This window comes from Perca flavescens, chromosome 13 (assembly GCF_004354835.1).
Source record: "Perca flavescens isolate YP-PL-M2 chromosome 13, PFLA_1.0, whole genome shotgun sequence".
In the NCBI taxonomy this organism is placed as follows: Eukaryota; Metazoa; Chordata; class Actinopteri; order Perciformes; family Percidae; genus Perca; species Perca flavescens.
This window is the reverse complement of record NC_041343.1, coordinates 6377795-6396811: the sequence shown is the minus strand read 5'-3', so window position 1 is coordinate 6396811 and position 19017 is coordinate 6377795. Positions and strand designations below refer to the sequence as shown.

Sequence of the window (19017 nt, the reverse complement as noted above, 5' to 3'; positions counted from 1 at the left end):
TAAGCTGAAGTCAAGATGTTACACTTATAGACTGGATCAACAGTACAATTTCAAGATAATTGCCTGACATTCGTTCTCGGTGTGTTACCATTCTCGCACTCCATTCGCTTTGGGAAACAACAAACTTGGAAATGGCAAGTTTTAAGGAAAATTTGGAACCGATTGATGGGGATCGCTATGAATAAAACACACATGGCAATATCACGTTACTGTATTGGTGAACAGTTAACTTTATTTAATATTATATGTGGCGTTTTCTTTTGCGGGGTGCAAATGTTCTACCTAAAGTTTCTTCCCGAGACTATTTAGCAGAGACGCCGTTGCTGCGTCCGGAGCTTTGCACGCCCAGGACGATTGTGATTGGTTTAAAGAAATGTAAACCACCTAAAGCGTTTACATTCTCCTATCCCAGAATGTACATGTCATCTAGCCAGACCTTACTCCACAGCGCTGTGGAGATAGGTCTGGCAATGCGAGACAATTCCACACACAACAGGGACCATCCATACTAAAGTTCCCTCCAGCTTTACTTCCTATGTACCCCGCCAAGTACACAAGCAAGTTGCCGTCATGGTTGACTTGATATCAGACTGAGCAGGTCCAAGTCACACTGTCGAGGGACACATGGGGTCTCAGGAGGGTGTGCAGCACAGCATCACTGTCGTGGATGAAATAAAAGTATACATTTTGTTCAACTTATTGATACATTTGTTTTTTTTTTTTAATCAGGTGTGCTCGCTCGGTCACCTTAAATTCAGGATACTTGGTCTCCTCTATGCTTGGAAGGGTGAAGGAGCAGTCCATTGGCTCGTCTTGATGGGTAATGGAAAACATGCATTTTTATTATGAGATAATTTATTGTAATAGTTATTTTCTGAGGCTCTGGCCCTTGAAGCCCTGTATCTTTTTTCAGCTTTCTCAATCTCTCTCATGCTGTTTACTTCAAATTCCTACCCTGTCTACTGTACATTATTAAATAGTAACATCAATTGTTGCCTCTCTTTAGGTGGCAGTAATAAAAAGGAGTCATCCTCAACATTTGTTGTGTTCTGGTTTCAGAATGCTGAAGACAGTTGGAGAACAATTAGATACAAAAGAGGATGTAGGCTATAAAGGATTATTCTTTTTCTTGGCAACTATCAAATTTGTTCCCAAATGATGTACAGATTTTTAAGCATATCATCTCAAACGGCTTGAAAAATAGTGCACATACAGTAGATGCTGTAAATGGGGGATTCCCGCCGGATGCCCCCAGGTTTGGGCTGAGCCCCGAATGTTTACGTCTGGCTCTGCCCCTGCTCGAACCTCCTACTTTACCCCAGTGGAAATATAAATCTTAATGAGGAATATGAGGAATATAAATATGTATTTACAGAGCAATTCTGGGGATTATGAGGAAGAGGGGCCATCCTCTTCCACAGCCCAACTTGGCTTTGTAAGATGTTCAGCATTGGCCCATGACTTTCCTATAGCTCCCTTTGAATCAACTGTACGTGTAATTAGAAAAAGATTAAAAAGCCAATCTAAAATGGACCACATAAGCTTGCAGATGAAATACTGCACAGAAGTGTATATTACTGCATTTTTTCAGATTTCTACTGATAAATGTCGATTTGGTTGAGAAGTTGCAAAAGCAATATCATGGCAAACAGGATTGATCTGCATGCAAAATACGAACAAAACATACTTAAAAATGTATTAAAAACCTTTATTTGCCAATTCATGGTGGCAATTTCTTTTTACTTTGTCCTATTTGGTTTTTTTGTACAATCATGTTTAATTCCAGTGACGTGCAAATCTGTGTAGACATGTGCAATGTTAATATTTGAAAATACATTTACGTAACATGCTCCCAAGTTCCACACTTAAACTACATTAAACACAAAAATAAAACAAAAACAACAGTCTGTGTCAAATTAGGTCTATGAAATAAATATACTTAGATAAAATAAAGTTAAATTAAATTTAAAAAAGCAATCGCTGAAATCACCAAAATACCATTTTAAAAAACATAATTTGCTGTTCTCAGGAAGGGCATATATCCAGTATGAACCCATACGTGTGTAAAAATACAATTCTATATTATAAGATATATTATTGCATAGGCATGGACACTTTAACTCGGTTTCCTTCATTCTCATTCAGAGTGGCCACATAAACAGCTTGGCCAGTAAACTGCTCTAGAAGTTAGAGCAGCGCAGGAAGTAGTTGTTATTCAGCAACCGGAACAACCTCCCGGTGCTCAGGCTGTACTCAAACATGTACGGTCCGCTGTAGATGTAAGTATAACCTGTAGAACAGAGACTCAATGTTAGTTCATGTACAACCCCAAATCAGAAAAAGTTGGGACAGTATGGAAAACACAAAAAGAAAGTAATTTCTAAATGTACTTTGACTTGTATTTCATTGCAGACAATACAACAGCACATAATTTAATGTGTTCCTCATGATTTTTATGGTTTTATTTTTCAAAAAGCAAAATTTCTATTTTGGTTCTTGCAACACATTTCAAAAAAAGTTGGAACAGTAAAGCATTTACCACTTTGTAACGTTTCCATTGCTTTTCACAACACTTAAAAGACGTTTAGGGACTGAAGACACCAAGTGATGAAGTGTTTCAGGTGTAATTTTGTCCCATTCTTGCTGCAATCAAGTCTTAAGGTGGGCAACGGTACGGGGTCTTCGTTGTCGCATTTTGTGCTTCAAAATGCGCCACACATTCTCTATTGGAGACAGGTTGGGACTGCAGGCAGGCCAGTCAAGTACCCGTATCCTCTTCCTCTGCAGCCAGGACTTTGTAATGTGTGCAGAATGTGGTTTTGAATTATCTTGTTGAAATATGCATGGACGTCCCTGGAAAAGATGTCTTCTTGAAGGCAGCATATTGTGCTCCAAAATCTCTGTGTACTTTTCAGCATTAATGGTGCCATCACAGAAGTGCAAGTTACCTTTGCCAAGGGCACTGACACAACCCCATACCATGACAGACCCTGGCTTTTGGACTTGTTGCTGGTAACAGTCTGGATGATCCTTTTCTTCTTTGGTCCGGAGCACACGGCGTCCATTTCTCCCAAAAAATACTTGAAATACTGATTCATCAGACCACAGTACACGTTTCCACTGTGTGATGGTCCGTCCCAGACGCCTCCGAGCCAAGAGAAGTCGACGGCGCTTCTGGACACTGTTAACATAGGGCTTCCTTTTGGCACAGTACAGTTTTAACTGGCATTTGTGGATGTAACTACGTATTGTGGTACTTTACAAAGGTTTGCCAAAGTAGTCCTGAGCCCATGTGGGGATATCGCTTATAAATGAATGACGATTCTTGATGCAGGGCTGCCTGAGGGATCGGAGATCACGGTTGTTCAGCTTAGGCTTGCGCCCTTGTCCTTTACGCACTGAAATTCCTCCACATTCCTTGTATCTTTTAATTATGTTATGCACTGTTGAAGGTGAAATAAGCAAATGTCTTCCTATCTTTCTTTGAGGAACATTGTTTTGAAACATTTCAATAATTTTCTCACGTATTTGTTGGCAAACTGGCGATCCTCGGCCCGTCTTTGCTCCTAAAGGACTAGACCGTTCCTGGATGCTGCTTTTGTACCAAATCATAATTACAATCACCTGTTGACATCACCTGTTTCAAATCACATCATTATTTAACCAATTTACCTGATTACTAGCCCTAAATTGCTCCTGTCCCAACCTTTTTTGGAATGTGTTGCAAGTCTGAATGATAGGAAAGGATGTATATTTACAAATGAAATTAAGTTGACCAGACAAAACATGAAATATTTTGTGTTCATATGTCTGTAATGAAATACAAGTCAAAGTACATTTAGAAATAACTACTTTCTTTTTTTATTTGTGTTTTCCATACTGTCCCAACTTTTTCTGATTTGGGGTTGTACAAAAAATTCTCATTTCAGTTGTTTTGACTTTGAATTCTCCGGTCAGCTTTGAATGCTACTCACTTCTGTACTGGAAAGCTGCAGTCACCTCGCCGGGTCAGGCCGGAGAATGTCTGATCCACTCGCTTGGGGAATCCCTGGTCCATGGTCTTCTTGGCCTCATCATAACTGAGGAAAGAGACAATTAGACTGATTAAAAATTTGTAAACCGTCTTGAAAAACATCATCACACCTACGTCACCTGAATTCATTTCACATCATTTGAACGCACCTGTAGTAAGAGCTGCCTACAAAGAACAGAGTCTTGGCAGATTCCACGTCATAGAGGGCCGCATTGATTTTCTTCACTCTTTTGGGCAGACCAAAACTGGAAATTGATTTAGGATAGCCTCTCACAAGATCATAGCCACTGAAAGCCCACACTCTCCGACCTGTATTGATATCAGAAAAAATACTTGTTAATATAGGCATGTACATAAGATACATAAGGTAGTCTTGACAATATTGTCAGATTAGGAACCTCAGGTAGATAAGGAGAACACATACCTTTAAAGAGAAGGACTCTGTCTGACTGTTGGCTTTCATAAGCAGCGTCAATGTGGGTGGGGGCTTCGGGCCAGAAGTTTGTGATGAGAGTTTGCTGAGGTGTATTGCTCTGAGGGTAGCTCCGCCAGAAGAAGCTGAGAACACACAAGAACATCAAGTAGTTTATAATTCATATTGTGTGCAGAGAAAACACTCTTAATGGACTTCAGCATTCAGATTTGTTTTTCTACTGTATGTCTGAATTACCTGTCCTTGAAGAAGAGCATCTCTCCTCGCAGGGTGGCGACAGCATCCAGGACCAGGGTTGAATCACAGGCATCAGGGGTGGTGGGGGGCTCAGGTTTATCTATATCTCCATCCGTATCAGGGTTTGGACCTGGAGGTTAAATAAAATCAGAATCTCATTACAACAATAACATAAAACCAAGTGTTATCAAGTGCTATGTGTACAACAGGCTGTTCTTTTGAACCATTTGTGCATACAGCTATGGAAAGTAATGCACTGTAATTTGTATGTATTCCATGTATTTATTACTGTATGCACCATGTTGAGTGCTGCTGTATAAGACCTCTGGTGAGACTTTCACCCAGGAAACGTGTGTTCATGTCCCTGGAGTACTACTTAAGGGGACAGGTGTTTAAACCAAAACCACAGTCTTTTTTCTAATCTGAACTAATTGTTCTGGTGCCGGAACTTAACTGACGTTAACATTTTGTCGGCTAAACTGGGGCTGTTGCAGTACACTGTTCCCTGTACCCGGCTTACAGTAACCTTTATGCAGATAAACTTAACTGGCCGCTAAACTTAATCGTCACATGACCAGCCAGCAGTCGTAATTTCGTAGGATATCAAACGAATTGGTGTGCATACATTTTCATAGGATATGATACAAACCAGTTAATGAGAATGCGTTGCAAACAGGCATGGATGATCCAGCCAGTTAGTACTAACCATAGAGAGACTGGATGCCGTTGACATCATCCCGTGGCAGAACAAAGGTGTCTGGGTTATTGTATGAGTACCAAGGGTACATGAGAGCACCAGGATCATAAGAGTGAGACAAGCCCAGGGAGTGGCCAAACTCATGGGCAGCCACCAGGAAGAGGATGTAGCCTACAGCAGTAAACACAGAAGTACAGGTTGGTTACAGTTCCTCTCCATGATTATAGCATGTCAAAACATTCACTGACAGTAGCAGTTAGTGAGTAAAAGAGAACAAACTGACCGGTATTTGAGCTGAAAGTGAAGGACTCATCCTCATCAAAATGAACATCTCCTCCAGTGCCAGGGCCTGGGGGGAAGGCATGGGCAAGAAATACACCAGGGCCATCAAAGGGGTACGAATCACCATGTTCTGTTGACAAGAAATCATACTCATGTCAGGTTTTCCAAACCTAATAGAGCTGCAAGCCATGAATTAGTGTAAAAAAACCGCAAATCAGAACAGGGTTTTTAAAACGCATCTTAGAGCTATTATTGATCAGCTGCTAAATGTGATACAAGACACAGCAAACACATGTAGTTACAGCAGAGATGCTTTATGGGACATCACAACCAATAACCTGAGCACAGAGAGAGTATATAACTGGGAAAGATATAGGAAAAGTTATTGAGCACTCACCTTGAGGGACAAAGGAGATCATGATGTCAGCGGTGCCATTGTCAATTCTTGTGAATCTCAGAGGAGTGACTTTGGCCCAAACCTGCAGCGCTTTCTCTACGGAGTCATCTACCTCTGGCGCAGACATGTCAGGTGTGTAGTTCACTATCCTGTAGGACAGAAAAATATACTTAAATAATTAACGACATGACATTCCTACATTAAGTGTCTCTCACACATTTTCTCTTCAGATTAGTCACCTGTAGGTAAGGCTGTTTTTCTCCCACTTGAGGTTTTTTCCAAACGTGGAGAAACTGGCAATGTTGGTGTCTGGGACGCCACAGCGGGCTTCTTCATCATCGTCATGGTGTCATCATCCAGAGTCCCGGCGATCTGGAGGCCAAAGAATCTCTGCATCTCACTCAGCTTACTGCTCACCGCGCTGACCCCCCGTCTGCCAGTTGGACCTTTCTCCTCAGTTAGGTTGAAGAATCTTTTCAGGTAGCTCTGTAAAAGAAGATGAGAACACTTACTGGTCAGTAATGATCTTCAGAACATGTTGAAAAACAATAGTTCCCCCCAATGCACATCTTGAACACATCCTAAATGCAAAATAGTAAGAGTGCATGCAAGACGAAGTAAACATACATACCTCTGCATCATGTTCATCTTGCTCAGTGACTTGTGATACAGGCACGCAGTAAACTGCCACCGCCAGGCTCAGGATGATACACAGACTGCAAGACCTCATGCTTCCTCTTTGAATGCCACTTGTGTTTCTGTGCTGGAAGTCAGCTGTTATATAGGCTGAGGAGTGGACATATTGGGGAGTGGGTGTGTTGAGCAACTACCTTCCTGTGTGAGTGACTCAAGACGTTTTCCATGTAAAGATGACAGGGGAAGATTGCTGTGATTTCTCAGCTACCCCACTAAAAAAATCCCCAAATCAAGACTTCATTTATGATGACACAATGTGATGCCCATACCGAAACAACCGATCTTAAAATCAAATATTTTAGGTACAAACTGCATAAATAAAAAAAATAATTGAATATAGTCTCCGGGCAGTTTAACAGGAGGAGCTGGCCAAAGTACCACGTTTGCTGATTTTATTGCGTGTTGGTAAAGCTTATATTTTGAGTGATATTCTATATTCTAGGTCTTTAATCACAAACTTCTTCTTCAACCCTCGGGATAGCGTTGCTGCTGAAAAGACAGTGACGTGTTTTGTGAGAAAACACTGACAAGCTGCATCATTTCATGAACAATGACAATGTGATGGAGTATTTGTATAAGCCAAAGATTGCTTATTATGTCTGATATTACATTACATGTCATTTAGCTGATGCTTTTCTCCAAAGCAACTTACAATTGCTATATGTGCTATATATGTCAGAGGTCGCGCCTCTGGAGCAACTAGGGGTTAAGTGTCTTGCTCAGGGACACATTGGTTGATGTATCGCAGTGTGACTTGAACCTGGATCTCCCACACCAAAGGCACATGTCATATCCACTGCGCCATCACCCCTGCAGCAATAAGGTTAATAGCTGTTAGTCAATATGTATAACTTCAGATAGATCATAGTTTTTATAATTACATTAAGGTCAATTTGTTCTGTGACATACTGTCAGGGGCTGTAACGCATCCAAAGGACCTAACTGTTTTACAAGTGAGAGAAGTTTCCTTATGTCAACTAGATTATTTGCTTCATAACGTCTGTAAAATCAATTTTAATACGTAGTTATGCATCCGTTTATGTAAGAGTTGTACATTATTGTTGGGTGGAAAACTACATTGCAGTTGTTTCCTAAGGCTGGACACTGGGAGCAGCAGTACCGTCTTCTTGGTTGTGCAATTTATGTCTCCAGGTAATCGACACAGTAAACTGATGAAAAAAGGATGAAAGCATTGCAATAGATAAGCAAAATCGAAGGCATTTTAAATATATCGTTGCTGTCGGGTAAAAACCTTGAATGTCCAAAACTGTTTTTAGGAAATGAAGAAAATAGGCCAATTTAACATTTGAATGAGCCATTTCCTTTATACGACAGACGAAATCTCATCACTGTTTATTTGGAAAACCCACATACAGAGTAAATGGTGACCAACACTGATTCATGATTTTTTTTTTTTTTAAACGACCAAATATGGAGATACAAGGTTTCTGCCTCACAACGATATACATTTATAATTTTTAATGCTGCAAAATGTTAATCTTAATGTGACCAATTGATGTCTGCGCTGCATATTTAAAAAAAAACATTGTAAAATCTACTTCTCCGTTTCAAAAGTGGATTATTGAATTGTCAGTGTGACATGAGTATCTATTTCCGGGATTATCATTAAATTCCTATTACACTGTATTACATGCTTTAAGTTATCACTTTTTACCAACCCCTCCATTATTCATCAGTGAGCAGGATATTATTCATGTCATTACTGAAGGATTTAGATCACACTCCCACACAAACAGGATTCTCTGGCCACTTGGCAGCATTACATATATCTGAGATAAATTAGCATATTTGGTTCCAAAGAGCATAGACCACAAACCTACACTGGAATTGTATTTCAAAGTACGGAACATGTTTTATTGTAATTATTTGTGAATCTACATTGACCTAATTCATGCATTACATTCACAAACTCACAGAAGGTTAAGTCAGGCTTCATGAAATGTGTGATGTACCAGAAAAAGTTAGGTGTTAAACTGTTACAGCCAGCAACCAAAAGTCATGTCATGCTATCAATTATAACAACAAATTCACTGGTTTTGTCTTGGATAAGACACCTTCATTATGTGAATGAACCACACCTGCCGTTTCCTGAGGTACATTTTCAGCTGTTGGTGGTACTGTAAAACTGTTGAATCTCAAACCCCTCAGAGACACTTCCTGCCACTTTTTAAAAGTAAAATCAAAAATTTTAAAGACTGCTCCATTCAATATTTTCCACCACTCGGTCCACACTGAAATATCTCTACAACTATTGGATTGGTTTGCCATTACATTTTTACGTTTGCCGTCTACAAATATACATGGTCCCCTCAGGATGCATTGAAATTACATTGCAGATTCTTTCTAGTAGAATGTCTGTAACTACTGGATGGATTGCCATAAAATGATATATAGATATAGACTAAAAAATAATGGACAGAGCTTCCAGGTCTGAAAAGTGAAGCCAAAGCAGTAGTGCCTTAAACCTGTATAATACTTAGTTTCCTGCAGGCGACTCTACTTGTTGAAAAACCTAGGTGGCTTGTGTCTATAGGAAAATAGTCTATAACCATAAAATTCCACTGCCAGGCTTGCTCTCGTTCTGCCGGAAATACCGCCGGATGTTTCTTTGAGGCATTTTGCAATGGCACAGTGGCTCCGCTTGGCGTTTCGCACCGCCCAAGACTATTGTGATTGGTTTAAAGAAATGCCAAAAAAACCAGAGCATGTTTCTCTCCCATCCCAGAATGTTGTGAAGATTAGCCAGACCTGGTCTGGCAATGAGTGTGTCAAGGGCGGTGGCTCTACAGGAGTAACCACCACCAGAATCTAACTATCAGAGAACGCCACCTGGGGACTTTCAACCAAATAGGCTTTACTTCTACTTTAACTATAACACCCTGTTATACAAAGGCTACACAGATTTGTTGACTGAAGCAAGACAGAAGTGGTTCCAAAAATAAATATTTATTGAAAATTAAATAATTGAAGACTGGAAGTGCCTGAAAAGAGGGTGGTTAGAAATGTAAATTAATCAAATTAGGATAATCAAAGTTATGTAGAAGATATAGAAATAGTTCATTACCATGTTGACAATTTAAAAGGGTAAATTCTTTTTTTTTTTTTAAAACAACTCCCAGACGACACTTAAGGGGAAGTGGGCAGAGGCCAGCTGTGGATAGGCAATCTCTGGGTGTGTTCCAGGGGTGCTTCAACTTACTCACAACATGTGCTCACTACAGTCAATAAGTCACAGCAAACCGGTTCACTGCAAGTTGTGTCACCGGAAATAATGTCCCAGTGCCATCATCACTCAAACTGTGCAGGGAACCACACTAGCGTGCCTAGCCTCCACCACAAGCTGGCTACTAGCTCCACTGAAAATGAACCCACAAAATCAAAGATATACGCACAACAGTTGGTCATATCTAAAATACAAGCAGACCAAACAGGGAGAGTGCCGCCTGGTGGCACTTTAACAAAGTCGTAATAAATTAATTAAAATAAGCGGACGAAGATGGATGGGATGGAAATACTAAGAAACTTAACCAAGGCAAAACAGCAGCTGACAACATAAAAAGTCAGAAAAAAAGTCAGTGCGACAACAAGGGATGCAACAGCATCCACAACACACCAATATGCCCACAAACACTGCCACGGACATAAGCATGGAGAGCACAATTGCTTTGTATTTGCCAAAAACGTCCTCCAGCCAACTGGTGATGGGGTTTTCAGCCACACCCGAGTTCTCTGCTAGTTCATTGGCTAGAGAGGTCAACCCCTCCAAGGCTCTAGTGATGCTACCATCCGGGGCAGTATTATTGGGAATAAATGTACAACAAGCATCTCCAAACATGTGGCACACACCCCCTTTTTCTGCCAACAACATGTCCAGTGCCATACGGTTCTGAAATGCCATGAGTGAGGAGGCAGCTAATTGTTCGGACACACCCCTCAGGCCATCCCTAGTCCGGTTCAAAAACCTCTGCTGGTTGTAGTATATATAATTTATCCAGTCCACATTCTTGTTTCTAGTTATCCAGGGCAGTATAGACTCAAAACCCTTTGCTATCTGATTCTGAGCTTTGAACTCCTCTGGTACACCCCTTGGTATTCCAATTGCATCTATATACACCCTACTATCTATAGACCCGAACGGGGTGCTTGGATCTCCCCATGTACCAAAACCCAAGTCAGTGTCTCTTTTAGCCCTCTTCAAGGAATGTTTGTGGTAGGTAGACTGTACTGTCTCCTCTAGCTTCCCTGCGCTAATAGGAAGCATGGTAATCGGCAATAATAGGGACACTAAGGCGCAGGTTCCCCCCCATTTAGCAGGTAAGAATGGTCTAAGGCGGGGCTGTGTCACACACATCCACCAGACATCAGCGAGTCCCTTACTCTGATTGTTAAACATTGACTGTGTGACATTGGGAACGAACGAAGATGTGTTGTAGGTGTACATACAAAACTTCTTAGGTAGGTGTCCCACATTCATGGTAGAGCTGTTGGGTTGTGTGATGCAAGTATAGTTACCAGGTTAGGCGACCACTCCTGGAGGCGGTTGTATTGCACACACTCTGGGATACAGGAGAGACAGGGTCCTGCAGACATCACTTTCCATGGTCACATCACTGTAAAGACTTAACATACAATTATAACCAATAAGGTCGTCCACAGGTGAGAGTGGGAATGGTACTGTCCCCAAATTAGGTCTTGCTTTAGCACAGATAACACAGTCAGACATTTTATGCGTTCTAGCAGTATATTTCATCATTTTGAGCCACGTGTTACCTGAGGGTGTGAAACCAGTTTCCATCTCCAACCTTTCCTCAATGGTAAAGTCCTCTAGGTTCAAATATTTTACTAATGGCCCTTTAGAGTCTTTCAGGACACCCATACCTGTGTTCATTGCGTCAACCTGGGCAGTAATGGATGTGGACGGTGTACTATTACTCCATGGGTCTGTGACTCGAATGATGAACTGTCCTAATGGATCTTTCCCTTCAGCATACAATCCCATAACATAAGTCCCTGCATCCTCTGCTTTTGGATCCTTCAACGTCACATATATAGGATTACATTTCTGTTCCTGGCATCGTCCTTCCTGCTTTCTACCTACACTCAGTCTGGATTTCAGGTCCCTATGTGTTTTCGTAAGGTGTATTGTATCATATGGTTCACATCCCACATTTCCCCAATCTGAGCCTGTGTTAGCTATGGCACACTTCCAACTGCTACACCACTTGTCTGAGTTGGTCGTGACGCATATGTATATGACTTCCTCTCTTCTGTCTTTGGTGGTGCATGGCACTATGTCGCATAGGTCTAATAGGGCTGTGCTTGTGTGTCCCCTAATAAATGACAATGTGATCTGTCCCTTTGTTCTAGTCACCTGAACCTCCCTTCTTCCTCTGTCATATTTGGTATCTATGAACCAAAATAACAACATAACGAGTATGGCTGTAGATATTAGCATACCTACCCAGACCTTCCATGTGCATCCATAGTAATATTTTTGTCTGGGTTCACTCCCTTGGCCTGATTGCCTAAGTTTGAACGGGAGCGGTATTGTTGATCAAATCAGCTCTAACTTCCCTCAAATCACGGGAAGGTGTAGGTGCTGGGGCACAATGTGTTAGGTGGTACCAAGCAGCTCCTGCCCGGCCTTTTACTTGGACAGAGTGTGAGGTAACCTCCCTCACTTCGTACGGTCCAAGCCACCTGGGCTCAGTCCACTTTCTCTTGTGGACTTTCACTCACACCCAGTCACCTACCTTGACACTGCTCCGGGGCTCCTCTTCTCCCGGGGTCTGTGCTCTGGCGACCTGTTCAGATAAAACTGAAGTAAGACTGGTCAATGCTTTCATGTAGTCATCATATTCTTGTTTACACACATCCAGGGATGGCATATGACCTCCCTCCCTGGGTGGGCCTGGCATTTTTCTTCCAGTCAGTAACTCATGAGGAGATAAGTGTGTGTCGGATCCTGGGGAACTGCGCATGGACATAAGAGCTAAAGGCAGTGCTTCTACCCATGTTAGTTTTGTACCTTCACATGCTTTAGCGATTTTTCTTTTCAGTGTCTGGTTGGCCCTCTCCACTAATCCCTGTGATTGTGGATGATAAACTGACCCATATCTGTGTATGATCCCTAATGCCTCTTCTACTTTCTGTAGATGTTTGTTAGCAAAATGAGATCCATTGTCTGATCTTATTGTGCGTGGTACGCCATATCTGGGTACTAGTTCATTTTTCAGCCATTTTACAACTGTCTGTGCTGTTTCATCTTTACTTGGTATTGCTTCAACCCATTTTGTGAATCTGTCTACCATTACAAGGAGATACCTTTTTCCCCCTACTCTGTTCTCTGGCCCCATATCTGTGAAATCTATGGTGATGTCTTGAAAGGGGGCTGTAGGCACAGGGAATTTTCCTGCTGGGGCCTTGAATGGTTTTTTGTTATTGTGTTTGTTGCATGTGTCACATTCTTCCACAAAGTTGGTGATGATGTCTGACATCCATGGGTGCCACCATAGTTCTTTCATGTTTGTAAGGGTTCTTCTTGTTCCCTCATGGGTGGGGCCGTGCATGCTTGGGAACAATAGTCGACATAGCTTTGCCGGAGCCACTATGTGTCCAGTGTGTGACCTCCAAATGCCGTCTTTATCCTTGCATGCTCCTTTTCTCTGCCATTCTGAATGTTCATATGGTCCGGCCTCTTCTTGGATGTCTTTTATGTTTTCTGTGGTTAGTTCTGTTGGTCCTCCCTCTGGTTGCAGTGTCATTTGTCTGAGAGTGTACCCTCCAACTTCTTTGGCTCTTTGGTTTGCTGCTTCATTTCATTTTGCCACCCTTGTGTCTGCTTTGTCATGTCCTTTGCACTTCATTATTTCCACTGCTGCTGGCGCTTTTACTGCTTCCAGTAGGGTTACCAGTTGATCCTTGTGCTTGACAGGAGTCTTGCTTGTGGTCAGGAAATTCTTCTTCTGCCATTGTGGTCCATCTATATGCACCGCTCCATGTGCGTATGCTGAGTCTGTGTAGATATTGACCCTTTTCCCTTCTGACCACTGCAGTGCTTTTGTGAGTGCCAATATTTCAGCCATTTGTGCTGATGCAGGTTGTGGTATTATTCCTGAGTCCACTTCGGTGTGTGTACCGTCTGCGTGTTGTTCCATCACCGCATAAGCAGCCACATTTCCATTTTCTCCTTTGTAGCAGCATCCATCTGTGTACAGCCAATGTTGTGCATCTGGCAGAGGTTCGTTTTTCAGATCTGGCCTGAGTTTCAGTTCTTGTGCTGCCACTTCTTCACAGCTGTGGGGTTTTCCGTGTCCCATTTTGTCTGCCAAATTGATGGCTGAGGTTACAAAAGTGATGTGGGGTTGTCTCAGCTCCTTCTGTATTTTCAGTTTTCGTTCAGTACTGAACGTGAATGCATTGCTCTGCAGGAATGCGGTCACTCCGTGGTCCATGTGGATCTGCAATGGGTGATGCATGACCAGGTGGGTAGTTTTTTGGACAGCTTTCGATAGTGCAGCCAGATGTTGAGCACAGGATGTTTGTCCTTGTTCAATAGTGTCCAATTTCGAGCTGTGGCAGGTTAGCACTAACCTGTCTCCCCCTTTTTTCTGGAAAAGAGCATGAACATGTCCGTTCTTGACAGAAACATCAAGATGAAATGGAATGGTGTAGTCAGGTGCAGCCAATATGGTGGCCTGGGAGAGTGCTTCCTTAGTGAGGGAGAAGGCAGTTTCAGCTTCAGGAGACCATTGGAGGAGAGCATTTAGGTTTCTGTTTCCAGCTTCAGCCACTAGGTCTCTGAGTGGTTGGATGAGGAGGGTGTAATCAGGGATATAGTTTCTGCTGTACCCCGTCAAACCCAGGAAAGACAACATGTCCTGTACTGTTTCTGGGCGAGGATGCTGGAGAATGGATTCTCGATGTTGGCTGGATAGGGTCTGACCTGTGGCAGAGACTTCTCTTCCCAGGAAGGCAACCTTCCTCCTGCAACACTGGACTTTTTCCTTCTTGACCTTATAACCTTTGGATGCAAGAAATGACAGGATGGTTCCTGTAGCTTGCAGGCAGAGCTCAGCGGAGGGTGCACCAAGGAGAATGTCATCCACATATTGGAGCAGGATGACGTCTTCTGGCAGAGAGATTTGGGTTAGGTGTTCTCTGAGTACGTCTTTGAAAATGCCAGGAGAGTCTCTGTAGCCTTGGGGCATTCTGGTGTAGGTGTACTGGGTGCCACAGAAGGTGAAAGAAAATATGTGTTAAGAGTCATGGTGGAGTGGGATGCAGAAGAAGGCATTGGCCAGGTCATACATCAAACTGTGAGAATGATGTATGTTCGGTAGAGCCAAGTATGGGTCTGGAACAGGCCGAACATCTGGCACCGTGGCTTGGTTGATGGGTCTGATGTCCTGCACCATTCTCCATCCTTTTCCAGGTCCTTTTGTCACAGGAAACAGAGGTGTGTTCCAGTCACTCCAGGTGGGGACTAGAACTCCAGAGTCCAAGAGCCCAGCGATAGTAGGAGAGATGCCCTCAGTTTGGTCTTGGGAGAGTCTGTATTGTGGTTTCCAGATGACCTCACTGGGTTAAAGCTCCAGCCCCCCCTTTTTGGGGTCTGTCTCTAAGGTCATATACTCTTCTTGCTTCATCCATGACCTTCGCTTCTCCTTCAAACACACCTTGCAGCTGCAGTTTCTGCATGCCTCCATCATGTGGGGGACCCCTTTTGGTGAAGTGTTTTATAATTCTGTGCTGCTGTTCATCTTCATCGTCAGTAGAGGATACGTCAGATTCCTTCAAACTAACTGCTGAGGTGTGGCTGGAGAAGGTATAGTCAGAGTGTTGGGAGCCTTTATCTGAGGGGGCATTCTCATTTACAAATCGATCAAAAGGTGGTCTCACTTGCAGACCCCCTCTAGGAGTGCTCTGGGACTGAGGTTGGGGCAGGAGTTGAGGCGTTGATTGTGATGGTGGCAGTTGGAGTGATGCAGTGGATGGTCCCGGGGGTCCTTGGCCTGATGGTTACTGTGTCCCAAGCATGGATTCCCCCTTGAGCTGGCTCATTTCTGCTCTGGTGTTTTCCATTTGATTTTCTAGTTTGTCAATTGTGTCAGTCAGGTCGGCTGTGCATTTCACCAGATTTGCCAGGTCGTTGTGTTGGGGGATGTCCAGATCCAGAACTCCTCCATTCACTTCCAGCACACCTCTCTTTACTGGCACCACAGGAGCTTGAACCACTGTTATAGCCTCGTAGGATGGAGGTGCTGTTGGTTGTGGTAGGGCAGGGTACACGCTGGCAGTGGCTGTGGTTGGGTTATTATTAGTCTTTTCTGGTACTATTTCAGTTGTGCCACCAGATGTTACCAACTTATCATTTTTTCTTTTCATTTTACCCAGCAGTAGCCTCCTTGTGACATCTTTCTCCACAGCCTTCTTTTGTTTACGCCCCCATGCAGGCCCCCACCTACTACTCCCTTTTTCTTTCCATTCTATGTCTGCCACTCATGCCTGACTCTCTGCTCTGATATTCAAAGTTCTCAATACACTCTCATCTCTCCCTATGTCTGCCAACAGTCCTTCCTTTTCCCACTTACAGAGTATCTTTTTCCCTGTCTCAACCCATTGTTTCTGCTGCCCCCCCCAGTGCTTTCTTCCCCAGTTTCACCAACAGAAAAGCTTTCAGTTCTTCCATTTCAGCACTGTATGCACAATCTTTCACTTCTTTATGCCATGATACAGTTCCCAACAGCACCCCAAACACACTATATATAAGAAACCGTATATATTTTCAACGAACAATTGTCTCTGCTTTGTCAATTTGACTCTGTTACGTCAGTCTGTCTCTTGTCCTGCTTTATGTTGCTCTCAAAATCTGAGTCTAGCTCTAAACTCACTTCGTCACCACTACCTGTTACGGTTTCACTCTTTTCCTAAAGTATTCTCCCCTGTCCGTTCGGACACTTCACACAATGAACCTTCACTAGTAATTGTTTCTACTTCAAGCTGTGCCTTATTAATTTGATCCTCTTCACAGTATACCTCAAAATCAAACAGTGCTCTAGTAATTTTATTCTCTTCACAATATACTTCAAAATATGCCTCCGTATCGAAATGTAAAACGTTTTCTGTCATTGCATTGAATTCACAATCATTGGCTTTTTACAGTATCTACCAACCAACCGACTGAGATTCCTCTAATTAAGTCAAATTAAACCAACTCCGATTTTTCTAACCAAGAGCTTTTTACGGTGAATTCACAATCATTGGCTTTTTACAGTATCTACCAACCAACCGATTGAATAACCAACCATTGGCTTTTTACAGTATCTACCAACCAACCGACTGCGATTCCTCTAATTAAGTCAAATTAAACCAACTCTCCGATTTTTCTAACCAATTTTTGTTGCCCAACTCTCCGATCACAGTGGACCAAGACCTTTTTACAGGCTAATTTAGATTTATTTTTTGTTGCCCAACTCCCCGGTCACGGCGGACCAGGAGCTTTTTACAGGCTAATTTAGATTTATTTTTTGTTGCCCAACTCCCCGGTCACGGCGGACCAGGAGCTTTTTACAGGCTTTCTTTAGATTTGTTTATTAAAAGTTGGAGGAGTACCATGGTTTAGACTTAGCCTCCCCTGGTTGGTGCACAGACTGGTCCCAGTCTTTTGGCACACGCCCTCTTCATCAGTTCTTAGGCAGACTTTAACTATGCTGATGGTCAGAGAGAACAATGCACCGCTGTTGCCTGTCACAGGTTGAGGAGTAACTTATTCTCATGGTCAAACTGATATCAAACTGATATTAACTTTGTTGCTGCACTCTTGTTGCTTTCTGCCCACCGTCATACAGTGCTGCTTTCTGCACGTACAACAGTATCCTTTTCTCATTTTGCATGACTAAGCTGTCACAGTGCTCTTCCACTAAACACAGCTATAATTCAACTATGATTTGTATCCTCATAAAGCATAGCCAGCTTGACTGATTATTTTTATTTTTTTACACTAGGCAAGGCAGACTGGTGGTGAGACAAAGAACAGCTTCACACCTGTGACAAAGTTGCAGTTTTCCCATTGGCTGTCGGGCCTTTGAATGCACCACCCCGCCACTAGGAGGCGGAGGAAGGATAAAAGCTGTCGGCTTTTGTGCTTCTTTGCTTTCCACGGTGACCCAGGTTGCTGACAGGAAGCACTAGTCCGGACTAGCTAGCCTGCATCGCCTCGCTGGTCGAGTGTTGAGCTGGGACAACTTTACATCGGTCTGATATACAAAGGGGATCCGAGGAAATACTGTCCGAGTATTCCCTCATCTGCAGCGGGTTTAATCAGCCTGGATTCAAGAAAAAGACGGCGTTCTGTTTTTTGCTTGTCGACCTGGATCACGTCTCTTCCCCTGCTCTGGACGAAACGGATCGTTAAGCTCTGGCAAGAGATTAACTGACAAACAACGCACAGTAAGGCTGTACACAGTTCTGGGCAGACGTTAGAACTAGTGCGTTTTGGTTTGTTTATTAATGAGCAGTGTTGGGATCGTTACTTTAAAAAAGTAATTAGTTATAGTTACTCACTACTTGTTCCAAAAAGTAACTGAGTTAGTAACTGAATTACTCTATAATAAAAGTAACTCGTTACCAGGGAAAGTAGCTATTTGTTACTGTAAAAAAAAAAATGCTATATGTCAAAGAATTGGGATTTTTTTTAGCAGTTTTCACAAGTCAGTTGAAATGAGTAGAGACAGGTGTTTGTATATAACTTTCGATATTTATTGCACGTCGACAGACAGCAAGAGGTTTATCCCGCACTTCAAGTATTATCTTTGTAAGAAAAGTAAACAGTTAACAGTTACACCATATAAACTTATATGACACATATACTTTTAGAAACATACCTGCCTATCATACGGTTGACTTCAGCCTGTGTCATAGGTTTTTGTTGTGAGGCAGAAAGATCTAGCTTTTGCTGCTTGGAGGACTTTGCTCCGAGTCCTTCTTTGCTAGTGGATGGCGAGCGATCATCTGTGGTGGAGGTATCGGTGTTTTTGGCTACTAGCTTTGTAGATGCGTGTGTCGTTGTGAGATGCTTCATTAAATTAGAGTTGCTTACAACGGATGTCGACAAAGTCTTCACTCTTGGACATAATGTACACATTACATGCACGTTCTTGCCTTTGACCAAAATGAATTTGAAGTAGTGCTTATATCTCCACCTTGAAAATGCCAACTTT

At 42.6% G+C, this 19017-nt stretch overlaps 1 protein-coding gene and 2 pseudogenes across 1 annotated transcript; all 3 read right to left on the bottom strand.

Annotated features, from left to right (window-relative positions):
• Positions 1-1772: 1772 nt before the first annotated feature.
• LOC114567149 (collagenase 3-like) lies at positions 1773-7378 on the bottom strand (annotated as a pseudogene).
• Positions 7379-12531: 5153 nt separating this feature from the next.
• On the bottom strand, positions 12532-13331 carry LOC114566985 (uncharacterized protein K02A2.6-like). The gene has a single exon (XM_028595859.1). It carries the CDS (start codon positions 13318-13320, stop codon positions 12532-12534), a length of 789 nt encoding a protein of 262 aa, XP_028451660.1. The 5' UTR covers positions 13321-13331.
• A 283-nt stretch (positions 13332-13614) lies between these two features.
• LOC114566982 (uncharacterized) lies at positions 13615-16183 on the bottom strand (annotated as a pseudogene).
• Positions 16184-19017: the final 2834 nt, after the last annotated feature.